At 42.8% G+C, this 17,490-nt stretch overlaps 1 protein-coding gene across 1 annotated transcript in view; it reads left to right on the top strand.

The window, feature by feature from the left end:
• The window catches only part of LOC130131340 (dedicator of cytokinesis protein 3-like), a 287,178-nt gene that overhangs the window by 176,745 nt on the left and 92,943 nt on the right, over positions 1-17,490 (top strand). Inside the window, exons 8-12 of the mRNA XM_056301001.1 lie at positions 942-983; positions 1,474-1,628; positions 9,910-9,991; positions 11,940-12,000; positions 12,638-12,785. Coding sequence (XP_056156976.1) covers positions 942-983; positions 1,474-1,628; positions 9,910-9,991; positions 11,940-12,000; positions 12,638-12,785 — 488 coding nt within the window. The remainder of the gene's footprint in view (positions 1-941; positions 984-1,473; positions 1,629-9,909; positions 9,992-11,939; positions 12,001-12,637; positions 12,786-17,490) is intronic.

Raw genomic sequence — 17,490 nt, 5'->3', positions numbered from 1 at the left:
CTTCGTTCTCTACCCTTACCCAAACCCAAGCCCCTGAGGTGTATCAGAGAAGCATGGGTAATGAGTCCCTGGAGGCGTTTAAATCAGGCCGAAATTGAAACATTAATCTTTTCTAACATCACCTTTTACTCCATTCATCATGTAATTTGTAGTGTGTTTCTACTGTACAAATAATTAAGGATATTAGACAGTTTTTGTGTTTTTCTCTTTGTAAAGAGTGCCCCCTCAGTTAAGCTCCTCTCTCTCAGTGATAGTCATTTTGTCATCGGACACACATTTAGCCAATCAGATTACCTCAGCAAAACATGAAACCCCGCCCACTCTTACCACCAAGGTCAGCTCATGAATATTAATTAGCCTTGACCACTCGCAGTTCTTGAGACAGTTGAGTAAAGGAGTAAAGGCTTGAAAATCAGTTAAATCTGATCACTATTTTCAGTCCAACTTTAAATGATCTGAGCAGGAGAAAAAATGTAAAACTGAACAGGGGGGACAAAGAGTGAGAGATCAAAGGGTGGAAAAAACAAAGTCGGATGAAGAGTCAGTATAGGAAAGAGCAGAATAGGGCTGCGAGTGGCTAACGGATAAAAGAAGAAGAGAAGATTAAAGAAGAACAACTGTTTTTTTTATTTCTTAAAAAACAATGTGAGAGAAGAGAAGTCAAGTCAATTTTATTTGTATAGCCCAGTATCACAAATTACAATTTGCCTCAGTGGGCTTTACAGCAACACAACATCCTGTCCTTAGAAGAGAAATAAGTAGAGAAGTTGAAGGAGATGAGACCAAAGCAGTGCGGAACACAGCAGAAATGAGCAGAGCATCATCACCAACGCACAATCTGTTTTATCTCTTTCCGTCTCTCTGTTTCTCTTGCTCTCTCTTTCTTTCTCTCTCTCTCTCTCTCTCTCTCAAACTCTCTCTCTCACTCCATATTTCCACAGCACCTGTCAAGCAGACACAGTGTTCAGCAGAGCATCACGCAGGTACAGTATGAGCTTTTTCACAGTGTCAACAAGTGAAAATTACCTTTTCCTCCATAAGCCCGTTTCTGTTTTGGACACACAGCAGAATATCTGGAGCAGCTGTAGTGAAAAAACCAGGCCATGTGATGCAAAAAGTATTTGTAAAAGCATCGCGCACCATTATTTCTGTATCGTTTTAGTTCCTTTTAAAATTCAAAACATGGAAATATTAATGAAAAGAATTCCAAACAGTATAGTTTATTTGATATATTGCTGGGTGTAGCTTGGTGACAACAAAACAACAAATGTATATGCCAACACAAAAACAAATCTGTCGTTTAGAAAAAAAATAAGTAAACATGACCAGAGATCGTCTGCATACATACTGTATTTAACTTCCACCCTGTCTCACAAAACCCACTGAAGCTGGCTAGTACAAGTACAAGGTTGACTATGAGTTGCCTATTATTGCTTTGCGCTTTTTTTTCTTTTTTGGGTCATGTGGCACCAGGGGGAGAGTTCACGACAGCGTCACGGGGATCCGTGTAGAGTACCAGTGCCCCACCACCTGCTGGTCAACCTGAAGAGCTTCACCTACAACACAATAGGAGAGAATACTGACATCTTCTTCTCTCTGTATGACCTGAGAGAGGGGAAGACTATCAGGTAACTTCTTCTTCCCCAACTTCTTCTGTCCCCTCCTACATTTTTTCTCAAAATTACCTTCTCACACATACACAACCCATGTACAGATTTGTCCACAGTCTCAGTTATGCACAGGTGCACACACACACACACAACTGAAACAGATGCACGCACTATACAGATGTTTAATGTCACTGAAAGAGGGAGAACATGAGATACACACAGTGTCTCCCTCTTTCTCTCTGTCTCCCCATCTAACATTGTTGTCTCTTTTCTCTGTTCTTAATACATATATTTCACTTCCTTATTTTCCCATTTGTCATACTTTGTCTGTTATTGTTGCATACCCTGGCTGACACATAACCCAAATCAAGTGTTGAAATTGAAGCAACTAGTCACACAGAGCTCCTGTGAATAATACATAGACCCCCCCCTCCCCCGTCATGACAGACTGTTAATTATGCATTGAAGCTAATGATGCTAAAAGATAAGGAATTGCAAATGGTGTTAATGAGGATGACATGGGGCATCTGCGAGGCTGCTGTGTATGTGCACATGTGTTTCTGTTTTGGGGATTTGTACATGAGTGGATGCCATTGCAAGTGGTGTCTGTGTGGGTGTTGGTATCTAATAGAGAGAGAGAGAGAGAGAGAGAGAGAGAGAGGAGAGAGAGAGAGAGAGAGAGAGAGAGAGAGAGAGAGAGAGAGAGAGAGAGAGAGAGAGAGAGAGAGAGAGAGAGAGAGAGAGAGAGAGAGAGAGAGAGAGAGAGAGAGAGAGAGAGAGAGAGAGAGAGAGAGAGAGTAGCCCTATTTAGGATCTGCGCCGCTCACCCCATTTGGGGAGGGTTTTTTTTTCTTTTCGTTAGTGCTGCCCACCCTACTGTATGGGTTGAAAACCTGGACCACATATAGCGGGCACCTGAAGGCGCTCGATGCACACCAACAACGATGCCTCAGGAAGATCCTTAAGATCAGCTGGGAGGATGAGCGCACCAACCTCAGCATCCTTGGAGGTCAACATGCCTACTATAACTGCCACCATCACACAACATCAGCTGAGATGGACTGGCCAAGTCCTCCTCATGTCTGACGTCCGCCTCCCAAAACAAGTCCTTTACTGCCAGCTCATGACAGGGCGCCGTGCCCCAGGAGGACAAAAGAAGCGATATAAAGATAACATCAAGGCCCACGTCAAAAGGTTTGGTATTGACCTTAACAGTTGGGAACAAGCGGCCAAAAACCGGGAGGCCTGGAGATTGGCTGTCCGTGAGGGTGCTGTGTGCTACAACCATGACCTCCACCATGCTGCTGAAAACAAGCACTGACCCAGAAAGGAGTGTACTACCTGAAAGGCCCAAACCACATCTTCAACCACTTCTTCACACCCTTGCCCACATTGCCCCAAAATATGCAGCTCCAGGAATACCCCACCCCCAGTGACCACCGATGATGATGGTGTGTGTGTGTGTGTGTGTGTGTGTGTGTGTGTGTGTGTGTGTATGTGTGTATGTGTGTGTGTATGTGTGTATGTGTGTGTGTGTGTGTGTGTGTGTGTGTGTGTGTGTGTGTGTGTGTGTGTGTGTGTGTGTACGCGTGTATGAAAAACAAGAGAAGTTTCTGAAGGATGAGAGAAGACAAAACCATAATTTCATCATTCCATTCTCTCTCTTTAATTTTTGTCTTTCCTTTTTCTATCCTTTCCGGCCTCTGCAGCATTGAACATGCAAATATGGCAACACACATACACACACACACACACACACACACACACACACACACACACACACACACACACACACACACACACACACACACACACACACACACACTAGCACACACACGCGTGCCTACATTGTGTGGTGACCTTGGCAGGATGATGTGGGTATAGTCTGACTCAGCATCAGTGTCTAATAACAAGATCTACTCCTCAGAGACACCGCGATGTGAAGAGACTTAAATGGAGGAGAGGAGAGAAGGTAAGGAAAGGAACGGAAAGAAGAAGGGAGGACAGGAGAAAAAGGTAGAAATGGTAAAAAGAAAAGAGCAAGTTGGATATTTTAGGGGAGAAGAGGTGAGGAATGGAGGGGAGGAAGGTAGACAAGGGATGAAAAGAGGAAGAAAAAGAAAGGACAGGGAACACTGGGGGGGGGTTAGGGACGGAGTGGAAGACAGAAGAGAAGTCTACTTTCTCCTCCAGTTGACAGATCATGGACAGATAACACGCCATCTGTCACAAACTTTGTTAAAACTTTCAAAAGCAGCAAAACAATGGGCCTCATACAACAACTGTTAAGCTGTTTGTAAAGTATATTGCATATAAACTTAAGAAATCTTGCGGGATTCATCTAATTATTATTATTGTTATGATTATTATGGGTTTGTTTGTTGGCAAGATCAAAATTTTAGAGCGGTGTAGACCTATGTGATGTGAGGAAATACACACAACAGTCCCATTCATTAATTATGTATTTCTATAAATCAGTAGTTTACTTCAGAGAAAGGCTAGATTTGATTTTAGCAAACAAACACTCCCCCCCCAACAAAATCATTACAGCCAAAAGTAGAATAAACGATAGGCCCACACATAAATATACATATATATATATATATATACATAAATATATCTCAACACTGAATAAGGAAAAAAGATTTTAATACATTGCAGTATAGGCCTGTTTCGTGTGTCTCGCACTCATCAGCTGATAAATTTGTTTGTTGGCAAGACGCATGAAACAGGCTTGTACTGCAATGTATTAAAATCTTTTTTTCCTGTATCCGTGTTTATATTCTGCTCCTCATTAGTTGAGCACTCACAACGCCATTGACAGTTTCGGAAAAAAACACTGTGTGTGTGTGAGTCAGCCCTGTAATGGCCTGTCCAGGGTGTCTCCCCGCCTGCCGCCCAGTGAGTGCTGGGATAGGCTCTAGCATCCCGTGACCCTGAGAGCAGGATAAACATTATGGATGGATATATATATATGTATACATAAATATATATATATACACACAGCTGATGAGTGTGTGACGCACGAAACAGGCCTGTACTGCAATGTATTAAAACTTTTCTTCCTGTGTGTGTGTATATATATAGCGTTTTTTTCTGAAACCATCAATGGTGTTTTAAGTGTTCAACTAATGAGGAGTGGCATATCATCACGGATACAGGAAAAAAGTTCTAATGCATTGCGGTACATGCCTGTTTCGTGCATCTCGCACTCAGCTGCTGATGTTCGAGACGCACGAAACAGGCCTGTACGGCAATGCATTAAAACTTTTTCCTGTATCCGTGGTGATATAAATGTGTCTAGATATCTGTATGCATGCAGTGCTGCTTGAAAGTTTGTGAACCCTCCAGACATGGTCACTGTTTTTGTAAATAACATTAAAATAAACTTATTACACATACATCCAAATCCCAATTTGTAAAGCACACCTTCCAAATAATGGACACACACACAAAAAGAGATATATTTTCATTACTTAATTCAACAAAGGTGGTTTATTTCACAAAAACTGAAAATTTAACATGTGCAAAAGTATGTGAACCCTTGTATTAGTAGCTTGTGGCTCCTCCTTTTGCAGCCATTACTTCAACCAAACGTCTTCTGTAACCACTAACCAGTCTCTCGCATCTGCTTATGGGGATTTTTGCCCAATCCTCCTTGCAGAACTCAGCCAGTTGAGAGAGGTTGGAGGGACATCTGGTATGTACCAACTTCTTCAGGTCTCGCCACAACATTTCAATTGGATTAAGGTCCGGACTTTGACTGGGCCAATCCAGAGTACGAATCCTCTTTCTCTGAAGCCATTCCTTTGTAGTTTTGCTGGAATGCTTTGGGTCATTGTCTTGTTGCATAATCCATTTTCATCCCAGCTTCAACTCCCTGACTGATGGCAGGAGATTCTGGTCAAGAATTTGTTGATATGCCGGAGAATTCATGGTTCCTTGGATAATATGGAGTCGTCCAGGTCCAGAAGCAGAAAAGCAGCCCCAGACCTTCACATTTCCCCCACCATGCTTCACTGTTGGGAGGAGGTTCTTTTCTTCATATGCAGTGTTTGCTTTTCTCCAAACATGTTGGTTTTGATTGTGACCAAATAATTCTATCTTGGACTCGTCTGTCCAGAGAATGGACTTCCAGAAGGCCTCTGGTTTGTCCAAGTGCTCTCTGGCAAAGTTAAAACGGGCAGCTTTGTTCTTTTTTGAGAGCATAGGCTTCCTTCTAGCAACCCTCCCATGAATGTCATGGCTATTCAATTTCCGTCTGATTGTAGACGCATGCACATTTGTCCCAGATGCTACCAGAGAGGTCTGCAACTCTCTAGAGGTGATGTGTGGGTTGGCCTTTACCTGATTTATTATTTTTCTGGTGCTTCTGGGTGATATTTTTGATGGGCGTCCACTTCTAGGCAGAGTTGCTGTCATTTGAAAGCCCTCCATTTGTAAATTATTTGTCTTACAGTGGATGGATGGAGCTGGAATCTTTTGGAGATGGTCTTATAGCCCTCCCCAGACTGATGGGCTGTCACTACCTTCTTCTTCATGTCCTCGGATATCTCCTTTGCTCTCGGCATTGTTGATTTGTATGGGACCACAGTGGTTTGGTTGGTTTCCTCTGTCTTTTAATTAGTGCAGGCCAAACCCTTTCCCAAGGATGTCTCATTTCATTGGTCTGCTTAAATGATTAATTAAGCACCCAAATGTGTTTCACTCAAGTCTGTTACCCGCTTGACTTAACCAATGCAGCTGGGGGTTCACTTACTTTTGCACATACACTAATTCCATGTTTCATGTAGTTTTTGGGCTACTTAAACAAGCCCCACTAAACAAGTACATGCAATTGATAAACATATATCTAACATTTCATACATAAAAACTGGTGATGATAAAATAAGAAAGTCATGGTAAAACAACAGAAACATCTAAACTGCTCAAGGGGTTCACATACTTTCAAGCAGCACTGTATATTTATTTTCAAATTGCATTTAATTAACAAATACAATCAAATCACCATATTATGGCTAAATCTTAACATAGCAATTGAGAAAATCAACTTGCACTGTCATCACTATTAGGTTGGCATCAGTTTTGCTGCAATATTTCCCCACTCTGCAAAAGGTTGGTTTAAAACACACATCCCCGGCTGCCCCCCTGGAGCACAATGATATCATTAGCTAACTTTCTCTGTCCAAGTACAGGTCCGCTCAGTCATACACACCAGCTTATGACACTGTGGGACCACAGAGAATTGTAGAAAACCAACCCTCCTCCCATAAATTCCTCATTTTGTTATCTGAGAATGTCTTTGTGTGATTGTGTGCTTTCATACACACTTTGGCACCAGCATCAAAAATTCTTGGCAGTAAGACTGAATTGTCTCAGTAGCTGCCACTATTGGCTTTGGGGAATGCACTTCATCCCCGGTCGCTCTCACAGAGCAGCTCAGATGCCAACAGGAGACTGTAGATGCACTGATCAGGTTCCCACTGCGGCAATGTGCACCCATGTCATTTTTGAGTGTGAAGCGACTAGAGTTGTTCTGGGTTTTTTTTACTTATATTTTACAAATCACAGAATCAACATAAGAAATAAATCCAGTATTATCCCCATCCCTCCCTTGTTCATCAACATGTCGAAATGACATCAAGTACAAATAAATATGCGACAGACATACGACCGCATTTACGTAAACACAGACAAAAGAAAAAAATCACACTCATTTTTATCTTTTTAAACTGATTCATAATTAGACTGCAACAGATCTGCTCCAACCAAGAATTAATTCGGTTGTGAATTATCCCAGTCTGTTATTTGGGTTCTGTTATCAGAGGTAAGAAAAGGCCCCCAGACTCTTTCAGATTTATTTGCATTCCCCTTCAATGTAAATTTGATTTTTTTTCCAAGCTTCAGGTAAAACATAATCTCTTTAAGCCATCTTGTATGGGATGGTGGCACCGCTCTCCTCCGATTAACTGACTAGAGTTGTTTCACAAGACCACATGTTCAGGAAAAATTCCCTCAATAAATACAGGGTTACTTAAAAAAAATGGCATTTTTATGTATACACTGTTGTTTTTGACAGTGATGCTATGTCATCTCCCCTGCAGATGTAGCTAGTGTATTCAGTTGGAAGAATAGGAATGAACAGCAATGATGTGGAAAACGTTGGCGAATATACATATTTCTAGAGAGAGCGGGGGGGAGGGGAGTGTGTGTGTGTGCGCGCCATTCTGCTTTTTTTTTTTGTTCTTTGTGTATTTAGGAGTATATGCATTCATGCATATCATGCAAACATTTGTATGGGTATCTGTCTATATCTAGGTATGTATTTTAGTGTGTGTGTGTGTGTGTGTGTGTGTGTGTGTGTGTGTGCGCATGCGCGCATGCATGCAGGCACACGTGCCTGTCCACATCAGGAGGTGTTTGTCAGTGCTCTCTCATCTTTGTGTTCACGTGTGCATTTAATTGTCCCCATACGTGCATGCATCCATGCAACAGCAGGGACCGGGTTGTCTACCTCTGTGACAATTACACACAAATACTCCTGGACAGGTTGACATGGTGCTATGATTCATCCCTGCAAGAGGGAATGGAGCCCCACAGAAAGTTTGTTTCCATGTGTTCTAGTGTGTGTTTGTGTGTGTGTGTGTTTTTTCTGTCGTTCTATCTTTGTCTTTAATGTCTCGTGAGTCACACTAGGACTAGACAAAACAAGCAACAGCAGCATAACAGGAACCTTGACGGAAAAGATTTATGACCTAATCTGCCTCTCTCTTTTTGCAACACCCACCACTCATCCACACTCCTTTGTTTGGCAAAGTACACATCTATTCTGGTTTTGATCAGCTGCTAGGACTTTCACTCCTGAGAGGCTATGCTTGCACATTCGATATGTTGGTAGGACTTGATCTGCCGCACTTGTTTACACGGGAGAGTGTATCTCAGAGAAAGCACAACAGTTGTTCCTAAATCTGCAGATGTATGTTGTATAACGTTGGGAATAATAAGAGCTATGTTTAAAAACTAGACACCTGGGGTGTCCGGGTAGCTTAGCGGTCTATTCCATTGCCTACCAATCTGGGGATCGTTGGTTCGAATCCCCGTTTTACCTCCAGCTTGGTCGGGCGTCCTTACAGACACAATTGGCCGTGTCTGCAGGTGGGAAGCCGGATGTGGGGATGTGTCTTGGTTGCTGCAGTAGCGCCTCCTCTGGTCAGTTGGAGCACTTGTTTGGGGCGGAGGGGGAACTGGGGATGATAGTGTGATCCTCCCACGTGTAACGTCCCCCTGGCGAAACTCCTCACTGTCAGGTGAAAAGAAGTGGCTGGCGAATCCACATGTATCAGAGGAGGCATGTGGTAGTCTGCAGCCCTCCCCGAATCGGCAGAGGGGGTGGAGCAGCGACCGGGATGGCTCGGAAGAGTGGCGTAATTGGCCAGGTACAATTGGTGAGAAAAAGGGGAAAAAATGGTTGGTATCCCCATTTCCATGTGATTAAATGTATTGTAGGTCCTCGGCTGACTTAAGGTAATATACAGTCCAGTGTACATGAGTGATATGGCATGACGATCTTCACATGATGATTTTTTTCACATGCAGAATAGAATAGAATAGAATAAAATGGAATTTGAAAAACCGGTGATGCAGTGAATGACATTGATGTGAGGAGAAATCTGAGGCCAGGTTAGGTTGAGTTACTTCCTCGGAAACTCTCCAAGACGACATCTAAGTGATTCTAATGATGTGATACTTCTGTAATCCTACTAACAAAACTCTCTTTTCTCCTAACCCCCCCCCCCCCGACACACACACACACACACACACATACACATACACACACACTCAGGTAGGTCAGAGGTTTGGTAATTAAACAGGGCAGGTGCTCGTCGGTACAGTGACCCACAACTACATCTCCAGGTGGAAAATAGATTCTGAAAGATGGAGGCGAGAAACTGAGGAAGCATGGGGCTGAGAGCTACTGCCATACTGAGCATGGTGGTTGTGTGTGTGTGTGTGTGTGTGTGTGTGTGTGTGTGTGTGTGTGTGTGTGTGTGTGTGTGTGTGTGTGTGTGTGTGTGTGTGTGTGTGTGTGTGTGTGTGTGTGTGTGTGTGTGTGTGTGTGTGAAAAACAAGAGAACGCTGAAGGGTGAGAGAAGAAAGAACCATAATTTAATCATTCCAAATTCTCTCTCTCACTTTCATTTTTGTTTTTCCTGTTTCTATCCTTTCCAGCCTCTGCAGCATTTAACATGCAAGTGTGTGTGTGTGTTGTTGTCGTTGTTGTTGTGCCAATGGTTTTCAGCGAGAAGTTTATGGTGAGGCTGAATAAGAACGGAGGACCAAAGAACCCAGAGAAGGTGGAAAGGCTGTGTGCCCTCTTCACGGTATGACATAAACAGATGCACGTTCACAAATTAGCCTGTTCATACTCAACTATAAAAGACACACACACACACATATTTGTATGCACATTTGTATGAACAGGCACACACAAACATACCCACAGACACACGTTTTATAAACTGATATGATGGGACATGTGACAACACATGCTTAAAATGCATGTAGTCAGATCACAGAGGCAGAGTTATTGGTGAAGCATGTAATATTACCCAAATATACCACACATACGACACACATGTACATACACACCTTTGGAGGCGATAACAGGGGTAATAATAAATAGCAGGATGCACTGGTCCTTTTAAAGTTGAAACACAACTTTTCTCGCTTAATAGATATTTTATCCATCTGGACCATGCAGTCAGGTTACATGATACTAACTGGCATCCATAGCACAGCTGGAGACTGGAGACTGGTTCAGACACTGGAGACTCTCTCCAGTCTCCGAACAGTTTTTGATCAGGTCGCACCAACTGGAGAAGCAGCAGACACGTAGCCATTGTAAATAAGTCCAGCAGATCAAATGGTTGAAACGTGAGGCCGATGTGGCGACGCTTCTGTTAGACAGGAGTTTTTACAGTGAAGCAAAGTGTTTACTGTTGACGGCACACGAACAACACATGCTGTGTTTCCAGCAGCGTATTTTTATGCAGATCTTGGAAATATCACATTAGAAAAGGTTGATGGGGGGGGGGGGCGTCCGGGTGGTATGGTGGTCTACTCCATTGCAACACGGGGATTACCAGTTCGAATACCTACGTTACCTCCGGCTTGGTCAGGCATCCCTACAGACACAATTTGCCGTGTCTGTGGGTGGGAAGCCGGATGTGGGTATGTGTCCTGGTCGCTGCACTAGCGCCTCCTCTGGTCGATCGGGGTAGCTGTTCAGGGGGGAGGGGGAACTGGGGGGAATAGCGTGATCCTCCCACGTGCTACGTCCCCCTGGTGAAACTCCTCACTATCAGGTGAAAGGAAGCGGCTGGCGACTCCACATGTATCGGAGGTGGCATGTGGTAGTCTGCAGCCCTCCCCGGATCAGCAGAGGGGGTGGAGCAGCGACCGGGATGGCTCAGAAGAGTGGGATAATTGGCCAAGTACAACTGGGGAGAAAGGGGGGGGGAATGTCAAAATTCGAATAAAGTCCTCAATTTTACAAAAAAGGTTTATGCTTGCTTGAAGTGGTTTTTGCCTTTTCCGAAAGAGTTAATGCGCTAAATGGGAGATTGAAAGAAATTTGCCGAATAAGATCTGACGTAGTAAACATTTAACTCACACGACTGGTTGGCTGTTTCCACCAACTTCTGACGAAACTACACTTTGTGCAGCCTAGTTTATTTGCTCCCAACCAGTTTAAACACACAGAATTCACTTTTTCTTTTTTTGCAACATTTCAAAAGTTTGCTTAAAATTCACCTGTTCATAGTCTGAGTAGATCAGTGTCAACAGGTCTGTCTCCTACATTGAACAATATTGGAAGATAATTCTGCTGTAATGCTGACTGTCTGCTCAACAGAATCACCACATCATCATCACGTTTCAAATTTATAAAATATATAAAATAGCGAGATTGCAGCTTTAAGGACAAAGCTTTTGTTCTGGTCATGTTCTCCTCTCTAACTGAATAGGTGGAGCACAGTACCAACATCAGAAGGGTTGTTAGCTCCCTCCCCACCTTACATAACGTTATAGAGCATGGCGCTCTGCACAGACAGAGTCAATACTCCCCCATTCCTGTTTGGTCCAGAAGGTTGAGGTGCAGTATCTAATACTTTGTGACATTGTGGGTATGAATGTGAATCCTGATGTTTCTCTCCTACCATCTCTACCTCTTTTTTTTGTTCTCCTCTTTCTCTCCCTATATTGTATTGAGTCATATGAAGACAAATAATGTTTGGGTTTCTCTGTATTTATCTGCTGGTCTCTTGGCAGGACCTGAGCAACAAAGACATGAAAAGGGATCTCTACATCGTTGCCCAGGTTATCAGGACTGGTGGGTGTAGTTACTGTTCTGCAAATATAAAATCCAGAATAATGTTGACTGAAAAATACTAGAATAAACTAGATTAAATCAGACCAGACTAGACAAGACTAGACTAGAATAAAATATGATTTGCAGAGCAGATGAACAGTGATGTATATTTTACAAATGTCTCCCGCTCTAATTAAAAGGAGAATTTCAGAAGCAGAATACACCAGAGCAAGCTCTGCATGATTAATACTGAGTGAATGGAGTCCTTCCCAGATCGCATACCACAGACCACATGATGGCCATGATATTTACATTTTCAAATTATTGTTGATTCTCCAGTAATATTTTGGTCTATTTTTCCTAATTGGAATAGAATAGAATACAATGATTTTTGAGCCAACCCTACCATCCTGCAGGCCAAAGACCTTGTCCTCATCAACACCAACATTTGCAAAGGCTCCTTATCAAATAATGTGTCTTTTATGTCTTTAAAATGCTTTTTTTAATTGCTTTTGATGAAGTTATTCATTGAGTAAAAAACACCTTAACCACTGCTTAACAGCTCCCATGGCCAATGCCATAAACTGTGGCAGTTTGATGGTTGTTTTAGTTGCTACTTTTACTTGGTATCCTCAGCCTCTTCTCTTCTCTGCCACAGGTCGCATGCTGCTGAATGATAGCAAGAAGGGTCCCCCGCACGTGCAGTACCGCAGGCCGTACGGGTGTGCTGTACTGGCCATGAGCGACGTGCTGCAGACCATTTCAGAGCTCAAGGAAGAGAAGGACTTTGTCCTCAAAGTCTATACGTGAGGGGCAACACACACACACACACACACACACACACACATTCACATGTGCATGTGTGCACTTAGCGCAGCATGACTTAATGTAAGGGTGGCCTGGTGGCCCGGCGGTTACCGCTGTTGTCTCTCAGGTCGTCCTCTGTGTGGAGTTTGCATGTTCTCCCTGTGTCCGCGGTGGGTTTTCTCTGGGTGCTACGGTTTCCCCCACCATCGAAAAGACATGCATGTTAGGGTTAATACCTATCTGTGCCCCTGACCAAGACATGGCAAGACGAACTTGAGTTGGTCCCCGGGCGCTGGTGTCTTCCCACTGCTCCTAGCTACACAGCTAGGATGGGTCAAATGCAGAGCATAAATTCCCCATGGGGATTAATAAAGTATCTAAAAAAAAAACTGCATTTTGGCAATATGAGTCCCTTCAATATGTTGCCTCCTCTGCTGTCTTCCTACCTAACTACATTGTTTACTATCATAACAGTATCAACTATTTACACTGCATCTTTTTTTAAAGATGAAAATAACACAATTGAGGGGTGAAAAAAACAACTACAGTGGATATAGAAAAAAAAATTACACACCCCTGTTAAAATGGCAGGTTTCTGTGATGTAACAACATGAAACCAATATAAATCATGTCAGAATTTTTTCCACCTTTAATGTGATATTGCAACCTATAAAATTCAAGTGAAAAACAAACTGAAACCTTTTAGGGAAAAAAAAAACTTAAAACAATCTGGTTGCATAAGTGTGCACACCCCTAAACTAATACTTTGTTGAAGCACGTTTTGATTTTATTACAGCACTCAGTCTGCTTGAGTAAGAGTCAGTCAGCTTGGTATATCTTGACTTGGCACTATTTTCCCACTCTTCCATGCAAACATTTTTCTAGATTCATCAAATTGTGAGGGCATCTGCTGCGCACAGCCCTCTTCAGGTCACCCCACAGATTTTCAGTTAGATTCAGGTCTGGGCCATCCCAAACCATTGATCTGCTTTTGGTGAAGCCATTCCTCTGTTGATTTGGATGTATGCCTTGGGTTGTTGTACTGAAAGGTGACATTCCTCTTCATCTTTCTAGCAGACACCTGAAGTTTTTGCACCAAAATCGACTGGTATTTGGATCTATTAATGATTCCCTCCACCTTGACTAAAGCATGATGCTACCACCACCATGCTTCACTGTTGGTATGGTGTTCTTTTGGAGCTGTGTTGTTTTTGTGCCAAACATACTTGTTGGAATTATGGCCAAAAAGTTCAACCTTAGTCTCATCAGACCATAACACATTTTCCATGTGGTTTTAGGAGACTGGATATATCTTTTTGCAAAATGTAGCCGGGCTTGGATTTTTTTTTTCCATGTGAAAAGGCTTCCATCTCGCCATCATACCCATAGCCCAGACATATATGAAGAATACTACAAGAGATTGTGGTCACATGTAGGGAGCAACCAGGACTTGGCAGAAATGTCTGCAGCTCCTTTAATGTTGCCCTAGGCCTCTCGGCAGCCTCCCTGACCAGTTTTCTCTTTGTCTTCTCATCCATTTTTGAGGGACGTCCTGTTCTTGGTAATGTCCCTGTTGTGCCACATTTTCTCGACTTGTTGATGATTGTCTTCACTGTGTTCCATGGTATATATAACGCCTTGAAAATTCTCTTGTACCCCTCTCCTGATCGATACCTTTCAACAAAGAGATCCTGTTCATGCTTTGTGAGCTCTTGGTGGACCATGGCTTTTGCAGTTGGATGCAACCAAAGAAGATGTCAGGAAACTCTTACAGGAACAGTTGAACTTTATTTTGGGGTTAATCACAGTCACTTTAATTGATGGCAGGTGTATGCTAACTACTATTTAACATGAGTTTAAATGTGATTGGGTAATTTTGAACACAGCCACATTCCCATTTATAAAAGGTTGTTTACACTTATGCAACCAGGTTATTTAAGTTTTATGTTTTTCCTTGTTTCCCTTAAAATGTTTCTGATTGTTTTTCCCTTTATTTTTATTGGTTGCTATTTCCCGGTAACGGTAGAAAAAATTCTGACAGCGCTGACATGATTCATCTTGGTATCACAAAAAGCTGTTTTTGTATCTACTATTCACACACACATATATATATATATAAAAAAAATATATATATAAAACCTAGGACCGCGCTCTTCTGGACAGAGACCTCAGATGATGTTCCTGTAATCTGCTGGAGCCAGTCTCCCAGTTTGGGGGACAGCCCCTCGTGCTCCTATTCCCACTGGGACTACTGTGGATTTCACCTTCCGCATCTGATCTAGTTCTTCCCTCAGCCCTTGGTATTTCTCTAGCTTCTCATGCTCTTTCTGCCTGCTGTTGCTGTCACTCAAAATTGCTACATTGATCGCTTCTGCTGTCTTCTGTTCCTTGTCGACCACCACAATGTCTGGTTGGTTAGTCAGCTCCTGCTTGTCAGTCTGGAACTTGAAGTCCCACAGGACCTTAGCTCTGCCATTCTCAACCGCCTTTAATGGTGTCTCCCATTTGGACTTGGGGACTTCCAGTCTGTATTCCGTGCAGATGTTCCCGCACAGGATCCCAGCCACTTGGTTATGCCTTTCAGTGTATGCTTTCCCAGCTAGCATTTTACACCCTGCTACTAAGTGCTGGACTGTCTCATGGGTGTCTGCATCTTGGGTCTTGTCTGGTGTGGTAGACCCCTGCTTCAACCGATCTGGTCCTGAGTGCCTGTTCTTGTTCTGCTATGATCAGAGTCTCTGTGCTGTCTTTCAGTCCAGCCAATTCCTCACGGAAAACCTCCTCGTGTTTTTCCAAAATCGCCTGCAGGTGAGTGGAACCATGTGACAGCCTCCTTACCACTTGCCAGTCAAACCAGATTTCCTTTAGCCATACACGCCCCATTATAGCAGGATAAGTTCCCTTGGTAACATAAACTGGAAGCCTTGGAGTTTGGCCGTTGCACTGAACAGTCACATTTGGCATCCCTTTCATGTGCACGTGATATCCTGTGTACGTCCTAAAAACTGTGTCTGAAAGACGTAGAGGATGGTGCCTCATGAATTTCATGTAATTTTTTATGTGAAACTAGCGATTCCTTTAATCCAGTGTCTATCTGCATTTTCACCAAATGTCCCTCCAACTTGGGTTTAGCCCAATAGCCTTCTGAGCTCTCATCCACACTCACTATCCACACAGTATTTACTGCAGCCTGCAATTCTTCCTCTGAAGAATCACCATTTTTATCATTGCCATGCTTAACTGAACAATTCTTTTCTTTCTCTGTTTTACATTTTCACTCTTTGAGCTTTTGTCTGTGCTCATTTTATTTCAGCATGCCCACTCTACATGAATTCAGCTGTCATGGCTGGTAGGATTATTTCAGCTGGTTGGAGTCTGTCCTCATGTTATCTCCTGCCTACTGGGTGGCCCATCAGGGTGCTGAATTGTATAGTCATCCTGTTGGAGCTGCTCCATCTCAAGTTGTGACAGTAGCTTCCGTCTATTGATATTCAAGCACTGAGCCACCAGCTGCTTCTTAGTCAGTGTGGAAGTAGGTCTCCTACTGGTCCACAGTTCCCACATTCACTTCATATAGCCCCTCTCATGGGGTGTGTTGTTACAGTAGCATTCCATCAGTTCCAGGTTCTCAGCCCTTGTCCATGAACGCCTTGTTCCAGTAGCCCATTCTCATCAGGTTGTCCTGGTTCCTCAACACCTGATGCGGAGCTTGTTAACCCAGGCGATGTCCAAGCCGGTATGACTCTATTTATGTTACTCTCACTCATGTCTGAGGTAGTTGGCTTGTAAAGCATTAGGATTCTAAGCCACGGACTCTTACTAGAGACTCATCCCAACCAGGGTTTGAACCCCCAGACTCCGGTGGGAAAACCGGAGACTGGGGGAGCTGCAATTTGGATCCAATACAGTGTCATTCATTTTGCCAAAGGTAAATGGAAAAACTCATCATCCACATGTGCACTGAGGGACTTGAATCAACCCCATTGCATTAGAGTTCTATATCCAGTATTGCCAGATTTCCATTAGGGACCCCCTTCGGCTGTTACTTCTAAAAACTCAACTGCAGGAGTCTTGTGTTGTGTGTTTGACTTGAGACTATTGTGGATTCAATTTCCACTCGAAACAGGCTATTATTAACCATACAACCTTTTGCAAATACTATGTGATCAAGATAGGAAAGATTTTTAAAAAAATCTGCTTGAATACTGAAATAAGGTTACACAAAGGCTTTACAATTAGCTTTAGTGCATTATTCAGGTACAAACCATGAATGAATGAATGAGTGAGTGAATGAATGAATGCCTTTATTTGTCATTGCAAAGCTGTACAATGAAATTAAGTGCAACTCCCCAGTGGTACAACATAAAAAATAGAATATATACAAATAGTCAAAATACAATTAAACACATATTTGCAGCACAATCAATATAATGTATGCGTAAGTGTAAAGCTAAGTGTAATCTCTATACACAGACTATTACACAGTCTGTGTATTGCACTAACCCAAGTCACCGTATTTTTTTGCACATGCCAAACGTACAGGTGTTATTGCACAGTTTCACAATATTATTGCAACTTTAGAGTTTGTTAACAGAGTTCAGTTCTTTGATGAGTAAACACCATAAATGTCAGTATTTATGGGTGCCTGTACTGTAATTTTGCGGTGATTCATCATCGCTTACCTCAGACCTGCCATGTATCTAG

Source organism: Lampris incognitus, chromosome 2 (assembly GCF_029633865.1).
Source record: "Lampris incognitus isolate fLamInc1 chromosome 2, fLamInc1.hap2, whole genome shotgun sequence".
Classification (NCBI taxonomy): domain Eukaryota; kingdom Metazoa; phylum Chordata; class Actinopteri; order Lampriformes; family Lampridae; genus Lampris; species Lampris incognitus.
Note: the sequence above shows the minus strand (reverse complement) of the source record. Positions and strands in the feature narration are given on the sequence as shown.